Raw genomic sequence first — 22,138 nt, forward strand, 5'->3', positions numbered from 1 at the left:
ATGAAGGACTCATTTCAGGCATGAGTAAGCAACAGAAATGTAAAGGCATAGAACTTAGGCCTGCTTCAGCATCTCTGCCTTTAACAGCTAGAGTGCGTGTACAGAATGTTGGAACATTCCTCCTGTGTCACAGGGAGTAAAGATGATACTTGAAGAGAAACTTCAGTTTCTACATTAATTCTGATTAAATTTTCACATTCCTCTGTAAATTTCCTCAGAGCTGTCACTAGTGCTAAAGAGAAGACAGTGAAGTCTAAGTGATGAAGGCAAATGTGACTCTGCTCAACCAGGGCAAGAAAATCAGCCTCAGCCCCTGTGGGAGAGATTGGTAGCAGGTGTCAGCACAACTGAAGGGGAGTGCAGGTTGACAAGGAGGTGAGTAGCTAACAAAAAGAAATGGTGGAATAGATTCTTTAATTCTAGTCAAAAACAGAAAAGTAAAAAGAACAAAAGACTCTTGTTAGGATCATTCCCCACCACCTTATGACTGACAAATTCCATTTGGAAGTTTGTATCACATTTAAATACTTCATCTTAGTATATGACACAGTATGTCTTTTATAGCAATTCCACTTTAAACATTAATTTTTCAGGACATACATTCCTTCCTGTTTCTTTTTGCCTCTTTCTTTGATTTTTATATAATGAGCAATTGATTCCTGCTTGGAAGGGTCATATAACATGTCTCCTTCCTAACTGATTTAAATGACCCAATTACATTCTAAGGAGGAAGTGAGTATCCATGTTTGTGTGTAATATAAAAAAAAATATACATTATATATTAATTGAGAGAATTTATCTAGAAAATCTAAAACAGTGAGAGAACTGTGAAAAGTGGGCAAACACATATAGGTGACATGCATTCAAAAGTGTTTACTTCCACAGCCACTTGAGAAAAAGAAAAAGAAAGCCATGTCAAAAGTAAGGGGGAAATTAAACATTCAGGGCTCCAGCATATGAAGCATTTCTGTAACAACAGTCAACACATGTCATCTCCATTTATATGTTTACCAGAGACTATGTCATCTCTCTTTCCCTTATATGTGGATCCTCTCAGGAAACTTTATTTTAAAATTTCATCTTCCTGATAATATTTCAGATTCCCAAACACCAATAACCCCCTATGATTGCTACCACAAACAGAGACTGGATGCCAAGGATCACAAACCGCATTCCCTGTTGTATAGCAGAGCCAAGATAAAGAGCACTATTGGCTCTCAGAGGCAGAACAAACTGAAGCTTCTCTTCCCATGCATTCATTCAGAGCAGCATCATGAAGGACTTTAGTATAGATATGGGATTGTGATTGAATTAACCTGATACACACAGCAGAGCCAGCTGGGTATTTCAAATGGAGGTTCAGCACAGGGGTTATTCAGAAGCCTTAAGGACCCTCACATTCTCTTTCTCTTTGGTGGTTGACTAAAACAACATAGATGCTTCCATTGAGGATGACAAATTCTGTGGAGTAGATGCAGATGAAAGTATTTCAACAGAGAGAAAAACCTAGGTGTTTGGGGCCAAGAAGCATGAGAGCAAGCCATGCCTCTCTAAGGTCTTCAGTGATTTTTTCCCCATGGTCTCCCATGACCTAGTTTATTATAATTACTTAAGTAGTATAATTAATATTATTTTTTTCTTTTAGTTTTTAAAGACAGGGTTTTTCTGTGTGATCAACTTGGCTGTCCTGGAACTCACTGTATATAACATAGTGTTCTCAAACTCACAGAGAGTGTACCACAAGGTCTTAGCTGAAAATTGCAGAAAAGACACTATGAAAGTAGATTGCTTTGGAGCCTATGACATCTGTTAATCTTGATGTTTGAACTCAAAGATATCTGTACCTGTGAAACTGAAAGACCCTAGCCCTTCAGGCTTACACCCCCAAGCCTCAGGAAAGGAGAAACTTGAAGCACCAGGAAATGAGAAACTAAAAGAACTAATTTTGGGGGCCACCTGACTCAGCCATTATTCAACCACCCCTACAATGTAACAATGTAAAGAGATTTCTGTTAAGAGATGTGCTCAACTGGGACCTGGATAGTTGCAAGTGTTCCAGGAGGATCACTGTGACCTTTTTGTAAACTCCACTCCCGCCCTGTTACCCCCTTGAGGTTTCAGGAAAAAATGTACCTGTTGACTTAACTGTCCCCCCGCTGTGATCACTCTGTAACCAGACCTTGTAAAACAAAACTATATGGGAATTGTAATCTGGTGAGGTTTCTGTGTTTTTCCCAGACCACGGCTCCTTCCATTCAGGACAAAAAGGAGTTCATTCTAACTATCTCTGTCTGCTGTCTGTCTTGGGACTTTGAAACCACTGAAGAGAATTTTATTTTTTTATTTTTTTCTGTTTTTAACTTTTTTTTTCAAGATAAGGTTTCTCTGTGTAGCTTTGTGCCTCTCTGGGAACTCATGATGTAGCCTGGGCTGGTCTTGAACTCACAGAGATCCTCCTGGCTCTGCCTCCTGAGTGCTGGGAGGCACCACCACCCGGCTTTAACTGGTTTTTAAATTTAGTTATGTGAGAGTTTTGCCTACATGTGTCTGTGAACAGTATCTACAGAGTCCAGAAAAAAACAAAAAACAAGAAACAGGAGGTGCCCAGGATTGGAGTTACAGCAAATGGTTAGCTACCATGTGGGTTCTGGGAATAGAACTTTGGTCTTCTGTAACAACCCCCAATACTACTAATTGCTGAACCATCTTTCTACCCCACTTTTTATTTAAAATATATTGCTATACATTTTATTTAAAAGATATTACACCACTTTCCCCTGTTCTCTCTTCATTCCATCACTTTCCTTTCCACTCCATTCTTCCTTGTAAACTAAGTATGAATTTCCATTCCAACTTCTTCCTTGTAAACTATGTCTGAATCAGTATGCTGATATATGTGAAGACAATCTACTAAGTCCACTTTTTGGAGCTTTTATGTACATGGTTGCAGGGATGAAAGCACTAAGGAATTATACATTAGTGACACAGAAAAAGACTCAAAGTTGTGTCTCATAGATCACGATTAAAAATGTATTTCAAGTTAAAGGTCTGGTAGATGTCCATGAATTGTCAATCTGGATTCTTTTCATTTTGAGCAGCAAACAGGGTGGTAGAGTAGTCTCTGTTCTGTTAAGTGGATAAAATAACCTGACCCAAAGTAACTTTGGGGGGAAATATTCATTTGACTCATAATTTTATAATACATCCCTATCAAACAAAATGTTTCTATCCATGTTCCCCAGAGTCTCATGTTAATCATAACATAAACACTTTCAAATTCTTAAATCCCATAGCCTTTAAAAATTCCAACATTTAAAAAGTCTACAGTCTCTTAAATGTATATTCTGTGAAAAAATAAATAACATCCCACTGTTTTCAAAGAGGGAAGAACAGGAGCATAGCAAATAATCAATCAAGTTTAAGGAAAACAAATTAGGAAGCAATACTTCTGTTCTTTCTTTTTTGAACAGCTTCCTGTATCACATTGTGCAAATTCTGAGCCTGTTAATGATATTCTGGGATCTCATGGACTAGGGAAGCTCTGTGTTTTAGATTTTGCCATCCCTAGTACACACAACTTTCCTTCAGTGCCAATACTATTCCACACTGGCAAGTCTCCTTATTTATCCTATGGTTCTAGAATCTACCACAGGTTCGGGTATCTGCTATAAGCAGTGTCCTCTCAGGCCCTTTCTGCAGGTGTTTTGAATCTCGACATGGTCATCAGCTCTCCATGAGCCCTTCAATCTTGGATTGGCAGTCAAGACACCAAGGTAGAAAAATCTCAGCAAAATCCCAAATAAATGGGCTCTAGCCAGATAGCAAGCAAGGGTAGTTTCTATTCCTTCAACCTATTGTATGTTAATTCTCCTATTAACCTGATCACCTTGTATCCATAGTCAGGAGTCAGAGAATGGTAAATGTTGTTTCTTATTACATAATCCAGTAACAAGACAATGGGATGAAATGGTACTATCACTCCTGGAAGGGACAAAAGATTTCTCATCTCAATGAACTTCCTATACAAGATAATCTCTCATAACCACACCCCAGAGAAAAACATGATCTAGATAAGTCCTCAAATATGGGCCTGGAGGAGTCTCCCTTGGCTGATTTTAGATCTTATCAAATTGAAAAATCAATATTAACTGTCACACAAAATTAATAAAATTTGCTGTGTAGATAGAAAATTTTCCTTTTTAAAGTGTTATCTCAAATACAAATGAGCCATATTTAAGGCCAAAGTATGTAAAACCTTTTGAATAAGGACTTACTCCTTTCCCAGATGTGAGCAGCAATTGTCTGAGGATTGCAGGGCAGAATTATGAACCTCATGTAGCGTAAGGCACAGTGCAGAACTCTTCTGACCCATGTTTTTACCTCATTAAAACAGAATCACACCCAAACATCCTCAGGAACAGAACTATGATCTTGTTTCCAAAGAGAAGGAGACAGAAAGACACCGAGAAGAGAGACACACAGAGAGAAACTCCCTAAGAACCCATTGAAATGGATCTTAGAAAGGCACACACTGTCACATGGCTTTCTATCAATTAAGTGTGGCTCTCCCTCACAAGACTACACTTTCCCAAACTTATTTCTACTAATATCTGTGCTAAATCCATACGAAAAATTTCTTTTTACCCAGGTATCATCACATGAGGCAGAGGCAGGTGGACCTCTTCAATTTCCAGGCCTAGCCCATCTACTACATAGTGAATTCCAGGCCAGACAAGGTTAGAATGTGAGACTGTCTCAAAACAGACTCACTCCAAAATTCTCTGTTTCATAAACTTTAGGGCTGTGAAAATGGTTCAACACATGAAGTGCTCACTTTGCAACCATCCCTTTACTTGTGTATTACAAATACAGTTTCAAGAGTGCATGCCTATAATCCAGTGTTTTTAAGGCAAGAGAAAAGGCAGACAAGAGAAATCCTGCAAGCCTATTTACATGAGATAGCAAACTAGAGACCCCATCTCAAACATGCTGAGGGGAAGGGACCAGCACTCCAAATTGTTCTCTGACTTTAACACCCAAACCATGATACATATGCACACCTTTCCACAAATAAATGAACACATACATACAAGCAATCATAAGTAAATAGATAATAAAATTAAAATTGGACAATGTGGCAAATAACTTTTATTCCAATACCTGTACAGCAGAGGCAGAGTTCTTTGAGTTTGGGGCCAATCTTGCCTACATTCTGAATTCAGTAACAGCTAGAGATACATAGAGAAACCCTGTCTCAAAATAAAATTCCAACTCTGATTTGTTTTGACTCACCCTGAAAACATTTTCCAATATGCACTCAAGGGTCCCAGCTTAACCACTGCAGAGGTCCTCAGGTTAAGGACAATATCTCAAATTCATTTTAGGTGTGAACCATTGATCCCTGAAAAATCATTTTCATGAATGAATATATTTGAGTATGTTAGCAGAGTCAGGTAGATCTCCTTGAATATGGTCTACATAGTGCTCACGTGTGCATGAGCACACACACACACACACACACACACATAGTTAAATATAATCTTACTTTGTTGTTTGAGACAAGGTCCCATTAGAAAATTCCAGCTAGTCTAAAACTCACACTGTATAGTTTAATGAATAATACTTATTGAAAATATGGAATATATAAAACAGATATAAAATAATATATATTGAACATTAGACAAATTTGCCATGTGGTGATGATACATGTCTTTAATCCAGGCACTCAGGAGGCAGAGGCAGGCAGATCTCTGTGAGTTCAAGGCCAGCCTGGTCTAGAGTGAGTTCCAGGATATCCAGGACTGTTTCACAGAGAAACCCTCTCAAAAAACAAACAAACAAAAAATTCCAATAAACATTTTATTCTATATCATTGACTCATTATTCAAAATATGACAGTTTCCTATATAAGAGGGAGCTTCCAAACAATTGTCTAACGCTGACTTGTCAATCTATAAGAAGAGCAGCAATTTATAATATCAACAAGCTCCATAATTTTGATAATAGCAAATATAACAAGATTTTTAAATACAAAATTAATAATGCTTCAAAATATAGTTATGAGTGTGTTTAGCTTATAACATTTCCAGTTTTACCAAGGAGCTTACCTATGAATATCACCCATGCTGTCTCTGGAACATTCCAAGACTCTTGCAGTACCTGAAGTCTCAGAAGGCATTGGGGCCACCCTGGAAGGCTCTGTAAAGCGGCTGGGCACCAGGAAGTATTTGGAAGGCTTTTGGACTCAAAGAAAGGTCTGTAGAGTGCTTTGGGACTAAAGAATCAGAAGGTAACCTGGTGGCAAGAAGGTCCTGAATAAGACTAGTTGTATACCTGCCTCACTTTTCCTCCATCAGGTTCTCACCTATATGACCATGGCCAGCTATTCCTGTGATGTTTTCAGCTTCCTGCTATCCCAAACAGATACAGTAGCAGCACTATGACCTCCACCTATCTGGGTTTCATCAGAAGCTTTGGTTGGACTCCTTTTTCAGCTAGATCCAGTTTCCTGGAGTTTCCAGGGACTAGTTCAAGGGCTGCAAATGATCAGGGCAGGTGACACTCCATGAACACCCCACTCAGCTTCACAGATATTTGAGATAGGCAAGGCAAGAACTGGGTTGGTGCACAGGGCCTGTGAGCTTGTGCATCCCTGCCTCCCTGCCTCCCTGCCTCCCTGCCTCCCTGCCTCCCTGCCTCCCTGCCTCCCTGGGCCAAGCCTGCCAATCACTTGGGAAAAACATCTTCTCCCTGAGGCAAACCCAACAGCAATCATCAAATGCACCTCCAGGCAAGTCCTTCACAGACACACCCATAAAACATGCTCACAAATATTCACTATCTCTGGAAATGCCCTTCCAGACATCATTTTTAGCCTGACTTGGAGAACCTGGGAATCCTGTGGTGACCTCAGATTTGAGGAAAGAGGTCCAGTGTGGAGTGATTGGAAGCTAAACTGGAGAGCTCCTTTAAGATCAAGGCCTGAGGAGACAGCATGGCAGCCCATCCACTACAACCACAGGGCTCTGGAAGAGGAGACCTGGACCTCCAGAGCTACATTCATACAGGAGCTGGGAAGCCAAAGACACTGCTAACAAAATAGACAGGCCCTGAACCATGCAAGAAGATATCATGTGGAAGAGAAAACATGGCCAGTACACATACTAACACAGAAGGTGTGAGGGGATCTAATGAGACCCTCTCCCTAGATCAAATACTACAGGAAACTACAGACTATTGAGGGGGAGAATTGTTTTTCCCAGGGATGAGTCCCCTAGTTGGTTATTCAAAACAAAGTGGTCTGCCCTGTAATCATATAAATAGAAGAAACAGCAAATGGACCCAGTAGCTCATATTTATTTATGTGCACAGACATATAAAGATATATGCCATAGTAATAGCAAAAGATAACAACCAGTTTCAGATGTAGTAAGTGTGGACATGTAGCAAGCTTTCTTTTGAGCCACTTTTCAGAATTCTCTTCTCTGCTTATCCTTCCTATACTTCCTGCCTGGCTACTGGACAATCAGCATTTTATTTGTACAGAGTGATATTCACAGCACTTCCCATTTTCTTTTTTTTTTAAAGGAAGGTTTTAACTTTCACATAGTAAAATTACAGATAACAAAACAATTATCAAGCAAGAATTACAGTTCTAATATCTAGTCTGTTTATAAAAACTAGTCTATTTGTGTTTGGCAAAATTTAGAAGATATCCTATCTGTCTTATATTTGTGAGTTCAAGGATTTATATCTAACTTACCTCTTATCATAACTAAGTAAAATTATAACTATCTAGTTTTCAACTCCATCAAAGACCTCAGAAGGATATAAAATTACCTGAGAAACGGGAGAAGGATGCAAGCAACTTTCAAGAGTCTTGCAGTGTAGACAGAGATTGCTGGCAGCCTGGAGAGTCATCCAAAGTTCCCCTGTAAAGTTGGCGCATCTGTCTTCAGCCCACAGGCCTAGAATCTCTCAGCCACTTCTCTCTGTGTCCTGTAAAATGTCTGGCAGTTTCCTCTGTGAAGCAGGAACCTGAAGGACTATTTTGCCAAGCAAAGTTCAGTGGTTACCTTGCTACGGGAACTGCATATCCAGTCAATCAAGCAGTCCAGGTACAACAGTTTCTTTCCCAAATGGCTATTTTTGCCAAGGTGAAGATAAACTCCATATAGAGTGTCTTTGATGCCCATCTTCGTCTCTGAAGTAAATTGGTGCTACCAAGAGCTGACATGTCTCATTGTCCAGAAAGTCTACATTTTTAAAAACATTTTAAATGCCATATTCTGCAGGTCTTTGAAGTATTTGAAAATTATCTATCTATTTGAATCATATCTATGTATACCTAGAAAACTTAACATGACTATAAGTTTGACTATCATGGAAGATTAATTATTAATCTATTTCTTAATTATCAATTACAATTTTAAATGAGCTGTACAAACATACCTTAAACAAGAGTAAAAATATACACACAGTATAACAAAATTAACTTTAAATTTGTATCAATAAACTAAAATCCATAGCAATGTAAAACATTTTTAAACAAGTTGTTGCTCTTTAAAAGGAGGGTCAACAATATAACCTTTTATCCTATCGTATATATATCATATATATATCTGTATCAGCTGGTTAATCCTGGTAACAAACATTTATATCTTATCATACTAATTTCTAACTGGCATGGTTAGCATATTACTTATCTTTCAGGTATTTGTGATGCAGTCCTCTCTTACCTAAATTTTACTTTGTGAATTAATGTCTCCTAAGGACTGTAAAGACCTTGTACCATCAATTCTGTTACCACTGATTCTACTCTTCTACATCACAGTTTAACATGGGAGTGCAACTCTACGAAGAAAATACTGTATACAAGGTGCTAGAAGTAATTCCAGTTGGATCCTAAACCTTAATGTTAAATGTTCAAAGTGTAGAACTTCTGGAAGATAAGGGAGGGACCAGGCCTCTTTGAATTTGGCAAATATGTGTTCCATAGAAACAACACAAGCATGGTGGTGCCAGTACTTCACAGTGATGGCACCGAGGACATTTCAAAGCACAGTCCCACTCCCAATGCTCTGCAGCAGCAGACTGAAGTTATTCAGAAGCTGCCAGCCAGCCCCAAGAATTGCAAAGACTATGCAGGACCATGCAGGACCACAAAGATCCACACTGTCGCATGCAGGATGAGCGGGATCATGCTGGACAATGCAGAATCATGCAGGAACATGCAGAACTCTGCATCTGACCACTTCCTTCCACCCAGCAAGTGGAGGACCCACCACACTGTCTCCCATGACTCAACAGCATGTCCCTCACTCACCATATCTTGCTTTTCAGCTCAGCCTTGCCCTCTGCTCAGCTCCCTGCAGCAATACTACCAGCACAGCAAACAAAACTACTGGTGACAGAGTCTCTCAAAGACAATTCTGAAGCTGGCAGCTGGAAGGACCCTACACACCTTCTGACGAGCAGGTCACCTGTAGGCCTGATTGGCTAGTGAGACCTGAATGACAAGAGCACCCCCATATGGTTAAACTGTGCTTAAAGACATAGCACAATGATTCCTGATCCTACTTTCCATTGCAGACCCAGAACTTTTGTGAACCAGCAGAGATTTGCATTTCAATACCATGTGCCCCTGGCTCTAATAACAGACCATGTGATCTTCCTGATCTCCACAGGCACTTCCCCTTCATCCTCCTGGACACAATGTGGCTAACATGTGCACTAGTCCCACATAGTATAGTATTATTCCTAAAATTCAGAGCAAACTGTTAGCAAAAGAATAATAATAAAGAGTAGTCTTCATGGATAGGTGAATATTTAGAGAATAATGGAGCTAGGGAGAATGTGTTTATGAACACTATTGTTAGTCAGCACATATCCCTCAGTGGGCAGGTGAAAAAAACTGCATTATTCAAGGTTCTTTACATTATCAGAACTGGTAGAATGAATCTATCCCTGTAGGAAGAAAGTGGAACTATTAGAATGTTGTACAAGCTGTGTCCATCTTTAATCTGAAGTGCTCTTAACTAGTAAGGTGTTTTTCTACCCTAAGTTTTCTATTCTTGATCATGTTTCCTATCCAAGGCAGCCTAGTCAGGGGCACAAACCTGGTGCTGACAAAAAAGTAGAATTTTCTTCCATTTGAGAGAATAAGGCAGAGATGAGCTCCCTAATTATTTGTCCAATACAACATGATCAGCCAACTATCCATATAGGTACAACCAACAAACCTGGATGCAACAAGTTGTGTTCATGTATTTCAGCATACTTATTCACCCATAATTAAAAAGGAAGAATTTAGAAGGGGTTTGGGAAGGGATGGAATGAAGAGATAAAAGGGAAAAGGAATGTAATATCTTTTAATTAACAATTTAGGAAAATAAACTTTAAATAAAAAGAGGGGCTGGAGAGATGGCTCAGCAATTAAGAGCACTGGGTGTTGTTACAGAGGACCTGTGTTCCATTTCTAGAACCCACGTGGTAGCTAACCCTTTTCTGTAACTCCAGTTCCAGACATCTCCTGCCTTCTTCTGACCCCTGTAAGCACTGTGCAATGATGCATGCATGCAAAACACTCACATAATTTAATTTTTTTTAATGTGAGAAAGAGGGAAGAATGAAATTTTCTACAGTGATATCACAGCCCAGAGACAGACAGCAGCCAGGATATCCCTATGTTCTTGCATGGAAGGAGCTTTTCACTTCCACCGAGTCAGCCTGTTAAGAGGCAAAAGCTGCTTCATTCTGAGGTTAATATAGTTCATCGTAACCACTCATCTAAGAGCAGAGTGTACAGTGATATAAAATGTCTTTTCCTTGAAGTCCTCTGTATTTTTGTTCTCTCTCTTTTCCATCTGTGGCAATGGCATTGGTACAGTTATCCTTTAGACTGAACAACAAGATTGACAGGTTGCATAGTTTCCAAAGCAATATTTTTTCCACTGTGTCATTTATTAATTTTCAGCTAAGACCTTGTGGTACAAGATGAACCTGCCAAGGGATTTCTTTCCATCATTTTTATAATTTACATAAGTTTCTGCATGACATTGCACTAAGAATATCCATAAATATCTCTGCTTTTACATTCTGATTATGATCAGAAGTGGTTTTCTTTACCTGCCTGTTTAGGAATAGGGAGAATTCTACATGAACATGTTCAGACTTCCTAAGTAAAATCCACATACTTCCTTTGTTTAGGAAAAGCATGCTTTCCCTGCCTCCTGCAGGTAAGAAATTTTTCTCATTTCTTCTTTGTTGGCTATTGTGATGGCTATTCTTGGTAGTCAAACTGACTACTTCTGAAATTAACTAAAACCCAAAGAGTTGATATACCTGTGAGAGATTATTTTTACTGTTTTGAAATTAAAGACCCATCTTTAATTTGGGTCATTTGAGGGGAAATCCAAAATTAGCTTCTTGCTGGTTGTGTACACCTTTAACTCAAGCACTCAGGAGGCAGAAACAGTTTGACTTTCCTGAGTTTGAGGCTCTCTTGGTCTACAGAATGAATTCCAGGGTCACACAAATAAACCCTGTCTTGAAAACACACACACACACACAAAAAGAAAAAAAAATCAAAGGTTAAGATCCACCTTTAATCTGGATTGTACCTCTGGAAGCTGCCTACATATATAAAGTATACTGAAGGAGGAAGCTCTGTCTCTCTCTTTGGCTCCTTGCCCTAGCACCAAGTTCATTCCTTTACTAGCATTAGAGCCTACTTCCTTGGTATTTTGGTGTATAGTTAAGACCAGCTAAAATATTTAGCCTCATGAACTGAACAAGTACTGTACTCTTCAAATTTTCATTGGTAGGCAGCCATTGTTAGACTTCCTGGAACACAGCTTGTAAGACATTCTATGAAATCAACTTTCTACATACATGGAGAGATTCATTTTCCCAGTCCTGATCATGTAAAGAACCTTGAATAATACAGTTGATTTTTTTTTCATCTGCCCACTGAGTAAGATGTTCTGGTTAACAATGGTGCTCATAACCACATTCTTCCTAGCTCCATTAGTCTCTAAGTATTCAACTTTCCATGAAGACTACTCTTTATTAGTATTTAATTTGCCTACAGTTTGCTCTGAATTTCAGAAATTAAACTCCTGAAGCAATAGAGCCCTCATTCAGTTTTCTGATGGGAGAAAGAGCTATTATCAAGTTTGTGGTCTAGCCATTTTATACTTAAACGAAAGTACATCTGTGAGTTCGAGGCCCGCTTGGTCTATAAAGCGAGTACCAGGACAGCCAGAGCTGTTAGAGAAACTGTCTGAAAAAGAAAACAAAGGATTAAATAGGTAGAAGAATGAACAAGAAGCATCTGACCCTCTTTTCCCAGTCTGTTTACATTTCTTTTGATGTTTTCATCATCAATCCTCTATGCGTTTCTCTTAACTGATTGAGAGCAAACTTTGTTTTTTTTTTTTTTTTAAAGATTTATTTATTTATTATGAGGACACCAGATCTCATTACAGGTGGCTATGAGCCACCATGTGGTTGTTGGGAATTGAACTCAGAACCTCTGGAAGAGCAGTCAGTGTTCTTAATCACTGAGTCATCTCTCCTGCCCTAAGAGCAAACTTTCTTCTGTTAATGCTTCTGTGTATACTTCTTGAAAACAGACATGACAGACACCAGCACAACCTTCAGGACTGTGAGCATTAATCTAATCCCATTTTGTCTTCACAGTTTCTTTTTCTTGTTTCTTTCTTTCTTTCTTTCTTTCTTTCTTTCTTTCTTTCTTTCTTTCTTTCTTTCTTTCTTTCTTTCTTTCTTTTCTTTCTTTCTCTCTTTCTCTCACTCCCTTTCTCTCTCTTTCCTTCCTTCCCTTCCTTCCTTCCTTCCTTCCTTCCTTCCTTCCTTCCTTCCTTCCTTCCTTCCTTCCTTCCTTTTTGAGACAAGATCTCACTATGTACCTCAAGCTGGCCTCCAACTCACAGACATCCACCTGTTTCTGCCTTCCAAGTGCTAGGATCAAAGGCATGAGACACCTCACCTGGTAGCATTCCTTTTTTTTTTTTTTGACTCCCTCCCTTCCTCTTTCCTTCAATTTATTTATTTGTTTGTTTATTTATTTATTTATTTATTTATTGAAACAGACTATGAAGCCAAGACTGGCCTCAGGTTTGAAATCTCTGGCCTCACTACCCCCTCTCCTCCCAGATGCTGGGCTTATAGGAATGTGCCACTGTATTTAGAATTACTAATTTTTTCTTGCAGTTTTGTTTGACCTTAATATATTTCATTAAGGGTTGTAGTCTTTGAGAAGTAGCTTGAAGGACTTTGTTTCTCTGTGTGGATATACCTCCAATTTAATCCAGAGTTTCAGTTAGTTCAATTAGATTTACATTTTTAGGCAAATGACTTGCGATGATTTAGTTTTGGTTTTGGTGCTTTGAGACAGAGTCTCATGTTGTTCAGGCTAGCCTTGAACTGCCAAAATGCTGGCATTACCAATGTGTGCCTCACCCCTGACTCAATGACTTGGGTTTTTTGGAATAATTTTAGGGCTATACAAAGTGTTATAAACAAAACAGAGCTGACTTCCTATGTGCCCTTCCCCCACCGTCCTCCATTATCAGCATCTCTCTACTATAGAATAATTACCAAAACTAAAAAGTTAACCACAAGATAATCCTGTCAACAAACTCCAGTCCTCATGTCAATCAAACAGATTCCCCATTAACATCACCTTGTTCTGTACCAGGGTGCAAGTCAGTACTGCACATGGCATTTAGAGACCTCAGCTTCTTAGTTCCTCCAGCCTGTGACAGTCTCTGGGTTTTTCCTTGTGTCTTGTGACCTTGACACTTTCAGAGGGTGCTGATGAGTGTCTTTCCTGTTGGGTTTGTTGCTTCCTCGTGATTTAGGGAAGATTCTACATTCTGAGCAGGAATGCTGCAGAGGGAATGTGCTCTTTTCAATGTGTCGGGGAGACAAGGCTGTCTCTGCTACAGATACTGTTTTTTTCGGTCATTGGTAAGTATCTTGCAGGAAGTTGTTTGAAAAACTGCTGCCCATCAAATTTGGCACCCACATGTGGGTCTTGGTGCAGTAATTATTGCTGTAATTTTTATTTTCCCTTTTAAATTTTTGAGAGAGTGTCTCATGTGGCCCAGTCTGCTTAGAATTCCCAGTAGCCAAGGATGACCTTGAGCTTCTGTTCCTTCTGCCTCTGTCTCCCAAGTGCTAGGATTACAGGCGTGGACCACCACGGCCAGTTTATAAGGAGCTGAGAATGTTAATTCAGGGCTTCACACTAGACAAGCACTCTGTTAATTGAGCTATTGCTGAGCCCCCTTTTCTGTTTCCCTTTCCTGTAGTGCTGGACTTGTGGATCCTATCTTATGGGGAGCTATTAAAATACTGCTCCTTTAGGAGTCTTTTTTTCTTAGTAAAGTAGCAATAAATGAAAATGTTTTATAGACATTTTCCAGATTATCCAAAGGTAGAGGATTGTATCATGTGTTATGTGATCCTGGAGTAGTCGTCCTCCATTTTCAATAGTTTTATTTGGACAAGTTTGATTTTACATATTCTGCAAACCGTCTCATTTTGTTTTTCCTGTGAATGGGTGTTTTACATGCATATATGAATGTGTAGCACATGAATGCCTGGTGACCACAGAGGCCAGAAGACGGTCTTGGATCCCCTGGAACTGGAGTTACAGGTAGTTGTGAGCCTCCATAAGAATGCTGGGAACCAAAGCCAGGTTCTTGACAAGAATAGCCAGTGCTCTTAGTGGCTGAGCCATCTCTCCACCCCTTTTTGTCTAGTTTTAAAATCAGAGCTTAGATATTTTATTTTACACTTAAGTTCTTAATACAGCATGGTGGGATTGTTGTTGCTGTTTTTAATTGAAAATTTAGGGAATGTCCTGTTTCACGGGAGAACTGACACGTGCTGGTTTGGGGAAGTGAATTGTTCAAGAATAAAGACAGCAACAGTGACCAATGCAGCCCCATCAACATAGGCCAACTAATGTTTCAGTGTGGATTTCATTAGACTCAGTTATGTGTAGGCAAACAATGCATAAGAATTACACTGAGCTTCATCCATCCTTCCGCCTTCCTGGATGCACAAGGTGCCCTTCGTTCTTTGCTTCACTCAGTCCCTTCAGGCTCCCTCCCTGAGGGACAGCAACAGCAGGTGTCCTGGAAGGGCAGCCTGGAGCAGAGGCCTGAGCTCTTAAAGCTTTGTGGCCTCTCAGTAAGCACCATATACCTGACACACCAACCGAGTCCTGACTCAGTTCCCAACAGCAGTGAGAGCCAATGGTACTGTGGGAAGAGTGCTAGCTGTGGCAGGCCGGCCTGTGTTCCCTCCAGTGGTTTTGTGCTGGCTAATGACCATGTCACCTTCTTAGGTGTAGAGAGACCCTTGCCTGACCATCCCTGGGAAAAGGAGGAACCAGTGGTTTGGGGGACAAGTGAGGCCATCAAGTGCCACCTCAGTGACATGCTGCAGCAGCTGACCAGGGTCAATGCCTCCAAGCCCTCAGAGCGAAGGCTGGTGCGGCAAGGTGAGTCCTGTAGGGAGCTTCCCATCTGGAGAAGGCAGGGTATCTCAGTCAGCAAGCAGAGCCCCCCATTTCCTGGAGATCAAAATCCAGATGAGTTAGCCTGACACCCAAGGCCCTCCTGGTGTGCCTTCTGCCTGCTTCTGCCCCATCTCACTCTGTAGGTGACTGATAGGTCACCTCTGCACAGCTGCATCTTCTGTCTCCTTTCTGCCAGGGAATTAATCCCTTGGTTCTCAAGAGACTCAGGTCAGCTCCAGCCTCAGGGTTTTGTGCCCACCGTCACCACCCTGACTCCCACTGCCAGCACTTCCTAACCTGACTTAATTCTCCCTAACATTTCTTCCCGACACGTTCATGTATCTGCAGTTGGGACTCGTGTGCACTGAGGTGGTTCCAGCGTTGCAGGAATGGTTGGGTCTGCTCAGTTTCTTCAGCACTTTAATCTGAGGCACTAGGCTTTCCACCAGCCCTGATGTTAATGACTTTGATTACTCTTCATCCCTCTGGTCGGTATGTGGGTCCTTCTAGAAGCCTAGGGTTTTCTTTTTCTATCTACACCTACCACAGTTCCTGAGACACAGTAAAGGGGCCCACTTAACGAATTGGGACTTGACGTCCTGGGCTGCAATTTGGGTGTCTGGGTTTGTGCTGTCACAGCCCTCCACAGGCTTCATGGGGTGCCCCCCCCCAGCTCTGGGCAGGATTATCTGAGAAGACAGAAGAAGGGACTGGCCTAACAAGTGCTCTGTTTCTATCCCAGAGGAGGCTGAGGATCCTGCATGTATCCCCATCTTCTGGGTCAGCCAGTGGGTAGACCAATCAATGAAGTATGGACTTGGTAGGTGTCTCCAGAATGTGCGATGGGCAGGGGATGGTGCTGCCATAGTAGCCTTTGAGTGAACAAGTGAGTGATGTCCGTAATTGTGTGGCTGTGTTACCAAGAATTGTTAGGGCCTAATACATTCAAGCACTCTACTACTGAGCTATTTCCAGCCTTTGTCCACCTCCTCCTGCCTCTCTAAGACAGCCCTCCCCCCCCCCCCCCCCCCCCCGCCATTAGGGTATCAGCTCTGTGACAACAGCACAGGGGCACTCTTTAATGACTCAACATGCCTCGTCCTCTACAATGATGGTGACAGCCTCCAGTACATAGACCATGATGGAATGGAGTCTTACCCCACCATGAGCTCCCACCCTGACTCCTTGATGAAGAAGGTGGGAACTGGCTGCTGTAAGAGGGTGTGGCAGGGTATGGGGTCTGCCTCAGGGTCAGGCTCTCATTCTGCAATCCCTGCCTCAACTTTCCAACCAGATCACTCTCCTCCAGCATTTCCGAAGTTACATGAATGAACACCTGCAGAAGGCAGGGGCCAACACCACAGCCCAGGAAGGTGATGAGCTGGCCTGCTGTGGGATGTTCTGTATGTCCTGTGGGAGCCCTTCTTGGGTTCTTTGAGGCGTTACCCAGCAGGTCCGTATAGAGGATGATTAGGACCATGGGCCTGAGTGCAGGTGTTTGAGATGGTCTGCACTTGGCTGTGCTGGGGGATGGTCTGTATGCTCTGATTGGTTAATAAATAAAACTTGATCGGCCGTGGCTAGGCAGGAAAGATAGGTGGGACTAACAGAGAGGAGATATAAAAGGACAGAAAGGCAGAAGGAGACGCTGCAGCCGCCGCAATGACCAGAGAGGCTGCAGCCGCTGCCATGACCAGCAGCATGTGAAGACGCCAGTAAGCCACCAGCCACATGGCAAGGTATAGATGTATGGAAATGGACCAATTTAAGATAAAAGCACAGTTAGCAAGATAAGGACAGTTAGCAGGAAGCCTGCCACGGCCATGCAGTTTGTAAGCAAATTAAGTCTCTGTGTTTACTTGGTTGGGTCTGATAGGCTGTGGGACTGGCGGGTGACAGAGATTTGTCCTGACTGTGGGCAAGGCGAAAAAATCAAGCTACATTGGCCTGGCTGCCCTACCTGAAAAAATGGCTCCGCACAAGCTGCGCCATCGTCCTGCACCTCAGCAATGGCACTATACAGATTAATTTCTTCCAGGTGTGCAGGGGCCTGTACTTGAGGTGGCTGGGTGGGGTGGAAGTGCTGTCCCTTTCACCAGGTGGGGGGCCTTCCTCCCCTTTGCCTCAACCTCAGGCCCCAGCTGAGCTTTTCACTCACTCCCTTCTTCCCTCCAAGGACCACACCAAATTTATCCTGTGCCCCATGATGGCAGCTGGGACCTCCATCAACAAGAACCGGGACTTCCACACATACAGCCTGAGCCTTCTGGAGGAATATGGCTGCTGCGAGGAACTGGGCAGACAGCTATGCTATGCCCACACCATGGTAGACAGGATGCTGAGCTCAAAGTCTCCCAGCAGCAGACTGGAGGACAACACCTAGGCTTCTGTCCTTTGGGCTGGTGTCCCTTCACTCTGCAAGCTCTGCCTGGGACTGCGTTGCTGGGCTTCCGGGACTGCTGTTCAGTGCCCGTGGCCTTGGGGCTGGGTGGGGAAGGGGTTGCTGTGTGAGTTATTTCTGTATATGTTTGGATCTGAGTTTATAACCTCTTCCCCTGCCCTCAGTCTAATGTGTAACTTGTATAGATATATTTCTATTGGATTTGACTGTTCTTTCCTTGGCTTTATATTTATTCAATATATGTGCATATCTTTTCTTATCCTGTGTTTTTGTGAGTACCCAGAACCCAGAGTATTCCTCTGTTCCAACAGCCTCAGGCTGCTAAACTGCTGTTCAATATTTTGATGCTCCCTAGACAAGGTTGAGCCATAACCTTAACTCCTTGGTCCACCTTTGGGGCACCTGGTTGTCTCAGATCTTTGACATCTGGCAGGACCTCCCAGCATCCAAAGTTGGTGACTAGTAGGGCAGGAAGAAGCTCTCAGAAGCACAGGTTCTCAGGGCATGGTGAGTGTGTAGCAGCAGCCTTGGGAAGCGGTGTGTGAAGTAAGGGATGTAGCCAGCAGGGACTTGGCCCAGAGCCTGGTGTACTTCAGTTGGGAGCTTCCTGTAGTGGTGCTTCTGGCGATGGACAGGACAAGAACACTGACTCAGTTATGGCAGGCCATCCCTGATCTATGTCCCACCCAGGCTCTAGAACACAATTTATTCTTCATGACATGGAGCAGGTCTTACACTGATAATCCTTTTAGGACTGGAACATCTTCAGAGATGTGGGTGGAGAAATGGGCTGTAGGGATAACCCTCTGTGTCCCTTCTCTCAGGAAGAGGCCCCTCCAAGCCTGCTCATCTATTCCCAGGGGATAAACCACTCCTGCTTTCCCAAGGCAGACTCCACCAGGGCTGATCTGCAGCTGAGAGGACATTAGACAATGTCTGGAGGCATTTTGGCTGGCTTGCCTTGGGAAGAAAGTACCTCTATCAACCTGTGAGGCCAGGGATGCTGCTAAGCATGCCACAGTATAACATGGCATAGGATACAGGGCACCACCCACCCTTTCCCTGACAGTTTTCTCTTCTGAATCAGTACTGCCAAGGTTGAGAAACCATGACTTAGAAAAGGATTTTGTTGACATGGGGTCTTACTCCCTAGTTTAGGCCGGCCTTGAATTCTCTCCTTCCCACTTCCTGAGGGCCAGGGTTACAAGCATCATGCCGGGTTTAGAAAAGGACTCATTAACCTTCACTATGCTTCACATGATTGTAACTGGATAGGTAGCCTGTAATTGTGGCACTCAAGAAGGTGAGGCAGGAGGATCCTGTGTTCAAGCTACACAGAAAAAAAAGGTGCTGGTTCTCATCTGTTCTGACCTAATGAGCTAGGTAGGATACAGTGTCAGTGTTTACCTAAAGTTAAGAATGTGGGGAAGTGAACTAACATCACAGCAGTACAAAGGACAAAGCAGCACCTTCTGATCCTCCTGCCTCTGCTTCTCATGTTCTGAAGTACAGACATGCACCACCACGTGAGGTTCTGTGCAGTGCTGGGAATAAACCCAGGGCATCATTTACACTAGGCAAGAACACTACCAAGAGGATTACTTTCCCAGTTGGGCTGTGGCACACCCATTTAATACCAGTACTTAGGAAGCAGAGGCAGGGGTATCTCTGGATTTGAGGCCAACCTGGTCTATAGAGTGAATTCCATGGCAACCAAGACTATAGAGAAGCCCTTTTTCAAAAAACCAAATGTCTCAGAAAATGATTATGAAATACAAAGAAAACTTCAGAACTAAGCTTCTACACTGAAGTCACTCAATTCCAACAAGTTTATGTATAATTTCACTAGTTTTTTATAAAACTTGAGAGAAAATTGTCAGATATTCATACATACAAGCACTTGCAGATTGGAAATACTCAGTTTGCGACCCATAGGCTTCACATCCCTGAAAGACACCCAGTCATCAAACACTCTAAAATTGCTCTGTAGGCTGGGCTAACAATCTGAATACAGGTTCTCACATGTTTTGGAGGGAGGCTATTGCCAAGTGGTAGTGACACATGCCTTTAATCCGACATTCAGAAAATGGAGATGGTTACACTGGCATTTGTGTTAAGGGCACAGTCATGGAAGCTATGTGCTTAGCTTTAGAAAATTGCCCCAGGATTCCCTAGCAGATTGAGAATGCAGCCAACAGGGTGTTGGCAGCCTCCAGCCTCAGGTTTCCTGGCTATAGGAAAGTCACAAGGTTGGAGGCTGACTTAGCCATCTCATCCAGGAAACAGGAACCCCTCTGATCTGCCCTTGATGGGATACTGTTGCTGTGCTAGACACCAGGGTGGGATGGCAGCTGACATTGCTGCCATCAGCTGGCAGGTGCCAAGGATTCTGCACGTCTTGTGGCAGACACAGGTGTCCATACCCAGTCTATGCTAACATCAGGTGCCTAAGCAGAGTGGGCAGATTGCAAGAGGTGACACCCTGACCCTTGCTCCCTCATGCATCCCTGTCCTCAGGAGCATTCTCAGACCCACCTGGGCATCCAGGATGGCATTCTGCTCCTGGTCTTTCTGCTGGAGCAGCAGCTGGTGCTGCATCTCTGGCACCCATCCTGTAGCCTCTCCTCACAGCACATGACTGCCAATTCCTTCTCATCCTTCTCCAGCAGAATCATGTTCTCTTCCACCTGTGGGTGCAAGACCAACTCAGGTGGGGTGGGGAGATGACAGAAGACACACTGGTGCTCATGAGGTCCAGCTAAGCTACCCACACAAACAGCAGGGTTAGCAGCATCTGCTACTCCATCATGTCCATGGTCTGCTGCAGATCTTGCAGTGTCCAGCGGTTCAGTTCTCAGTAAACCACGTTCACCTGGTTCTTCTGGGTATGGCAGAACCCCCAACCTCTGTGTACTTCATAGGTTCAAATGGAAATAGTGTCAGAGGGGTTGGGGGTGGAGCCAGGACTATACTTGCCTGGAAATTGTATGGGTGTCCCCTACCCCACTCAGTATATGAACACTCACCTGAGCAGGTCTCATGGGCACCACAGTCCTGGCCTCTGTCCTAGAGGAGGACTGAATGCCTCTGACCTGAAGCCTTAGGTGCTGGGAGTCAGAACTACCCACCGCCCAATACCTCTGTACTTACCTGTCTCTTCTTGTGAAGGACTTGGAGTTGGCTTTCTTTGACATTGTCCTGTCTAGCTGGGGAGCCTCCCTGAACATGCTTTTGTCTAAAATAGACCATTTTATTTATTTAAAAAAGAGTCTTTCACTTGGTTTTTGGAGATGTAGTCCAGGTTGGCCTAAGACTTAATAATCCTCCTCCTGCCCCAGCTTGGGGGTTCAGGCTTGTGCCACCATAAGTGACCAAGAACATAACAGGTGCCTCTTGACTCATGACTCAGACTGTCACAAGAGTAAGATGTCACCCTCAACCCCAGCACCCAGGCCCTCATGCCCTTTATGACAGAGGCACTGTCTAGGACCTGTACCTGCTGCTGTCACTCTGCCTGGGACCTGTGCTTGCTACCTCCATCCTGCCTGGGACCTGCACCTGCTGATGCCACCTCATCTGAGACTCACACCTGCTGCTTTCATCCCACCTGGGACCCACACCTGTTACCACCACCCAGTCTGTGACTGCACAGTGAGACCTTGTCTCAAAAACAAACAACAACAAACCCTGTCAACTCCCCAAGCACAGGCATTCTAGACAGACTTAAGTGACCATGGGTGCCATTAGGCTAAGTGTTTCTTCTTTGTGGTGCTGAAGATGGAGCCCTGCTGAGCAAGTCTTGGGATGATCATAACCCACAAACCACAATAAGTAATTCTTAGAGATAAACATGAATCTGTTCAAAGTGGTGACCTATAAGAGAGGTAGGGAGCAGCTCTATTTTCCTGCTTTAACAACCGTGCTATGCAGGGAAACAGTTAAGAAACTTCACAGCACCACAGGAGCTACTGACTTCTAGGAGCTATGAAGTTAGAAGTTCCTGTGCTCAAGGCCCAACCCAGCACTCAGGAATTCAGAGCTGCCCTCAGATGCAAGGCAACTTCTGGGCCAGTCTGGGCTACATGAGACCCTGTATCAAACAACACCAGCAAACCCAAAAACAAACAAAAAAACCCAAACAACAAAGACAAAACAAATAAACAAACAACCCCCCCCAAAAAAAA

At 42.9% G+C, this 22,138-nt stretch overlaps 2 protein-coding genes and 1 long non-coding RNA gene across 6 annotated transcripts; 1 reads left to right on the plus strand and 2 right to left on the minus strand.

Moving 5' to 3' along the window:
• Positions 1 to 2,983: 2,983 nt before the first annotated feature.
• On the minus strand, positions 2,984 to 22,045 carry LOC143269270 (uncharacterized). Of its 3 annotated transcripts, none has more exons than XM_076554382.1 (4): positions 21,105 to 22,045; positions 20,726 to 20,867; positions 20,490 to 20,641; positions 2,984 to 15,607 (listed from the first exon to the last, which is right to left on the minus strand). In XM_076554382.1, exons 1-4 carry the CDS (start codon positions 21,179 to 21,181, stop codon positions 15,580 to 15,582), a joined length of 399 nt encoding a protein of 132 aa, XP_076410497.1. In that variant the 5' UTR covers positions 21,182 to 22,045; the 3' UTR covers positions 2,984 to 15,579. The 3 variants fall into 3 exon arrangements, 2 of the variants coding, with proteins under 2 accessions (XP_076410497.1, XP_076410496.1); XM_076554381.1 differs by lacking the exon at positions 2,984 to 15,607 and adding an exon at positions 17,156 to 18,575 and having other exon boundaries at positions 21,105 to 22,039; XR_013045680.1 differs by lacking the exons at positions 2,984 to 15,607; positions 20,726 to 20,867 and adding an exon at positions 17,952 to 18,575 and having other exon boundaries at positions 21,105 to 22,019.
• LOC143269279 (serine/threonine-protein kinase PLK1-like) lies at positions 13,868 to 16,914 on the plus strand. 2 transcript variants are annotated; one of them, XR_013045684.1, is made up of 4 exons: positions 13,868 to 13,992; positions 15,380 to 16,373; positions 16,596 to 16,750; positions 16,848 to 16,914. XR_013045684.1 is itself a non-coding variant. In XM_076554389.1 (3 exons), the coding sequence occupies exons 1-3, from the start codon at positions 13,923 to 13,925 to the stop codon at positions 16,433 to 16,435; spliced, it is 366 nt and encodes a 121-aa protein (XP_076410504.1). In that variant the 5' UTR covers positions 13,868 to 13,922; the 3' UTR covers positions 16,436 to 16,544. The 2 variants fall into 2 exon arrangements, 1 of the variants encoding a protein (XP_076410504.1); XM_076554389.1 differs by lacking the exons at positions 16,596 to 16,750; positions 16,848 to 16,914 and having other exon boundaries at positions 15,380 to 15,535; positions 16,296 to 16,544.
• Positions 20,006 to 20,480, minus strand: LOC143269303 (uncharacterized). Its single transcript, XR_013045703.1, has 2 exons — positions 20,272 to 20,480; positions 20,006 to 20,055 (listed from the first exon to the last, which is right to left on the minus strand). It is a non-coding gene; the product is annotated as an uncharacterized LOC143269303 (long non-coding RNA).
• Positions 22,046 to 22,138: the final 93 nt, after the last annotated feature.

The sequence above is a fragment of the Peromyscus maniculatus genome, chromosome 18 (assembly GCF_049852395.1).
Source record: "Peromyscus maniculatus bairdii isolate BWxNUB_F1_BW_parent chromosome 18, HU_Pman_BW_mat_3.1, whole genome shotgun sequence".
Classification (NCBI taxonomy): domain Eukaryota; kingdom Metazoa; phylum Chordata; class Mammalia; order Rodentia; family Cricetidae; genus Peromyscus; species Peromyscus maniculatus.

Coding starts and splice junctions, on each gene's coding strand:
- LOC143269270 (XM_076554381.1), bottom strand. CDS start 21,181: ATGTTCAGGGAGGCTCCCCAGCTAGACAGGACAATGTCAAAGAAAGCC. Junction 20,868..21,104: donor TCCTTCACAAGAAGAGACAG/GTAAGTACAGAG, acceptor GAACCTATGAAG/TACACAGAGGTTGGGGGTTC. Junction 20,642..20,725: donor CTGCTAACCCTGCTGTTTGT/GTGGGTAGCTTA, acceptor TTGCACCCACAG/GTGGAAGAGAACATGATTCT.
- LOC143269279 (XM_076554389.1), top strand. CDS start 13,923: ATGTGCTCTTTTCAATGTGTCGGGGAGACAAGGCTGTCTCTGCTACAG. Junction 13,993..15,379: donor ACTGTTTTTTTCGGTCATTG/GTAAGTATCTTG, acceptor TCACCTTCTTAG/GTGTAGAGAGACCCTTGCCT. Junction 15,536..16,295: donor GCGAAGGCTGGTGCGGCAAG/GTGAGTCCTGTA, acceptor TTTCTATCCCAG/AGGAGGCTGAGGATCCTGCA.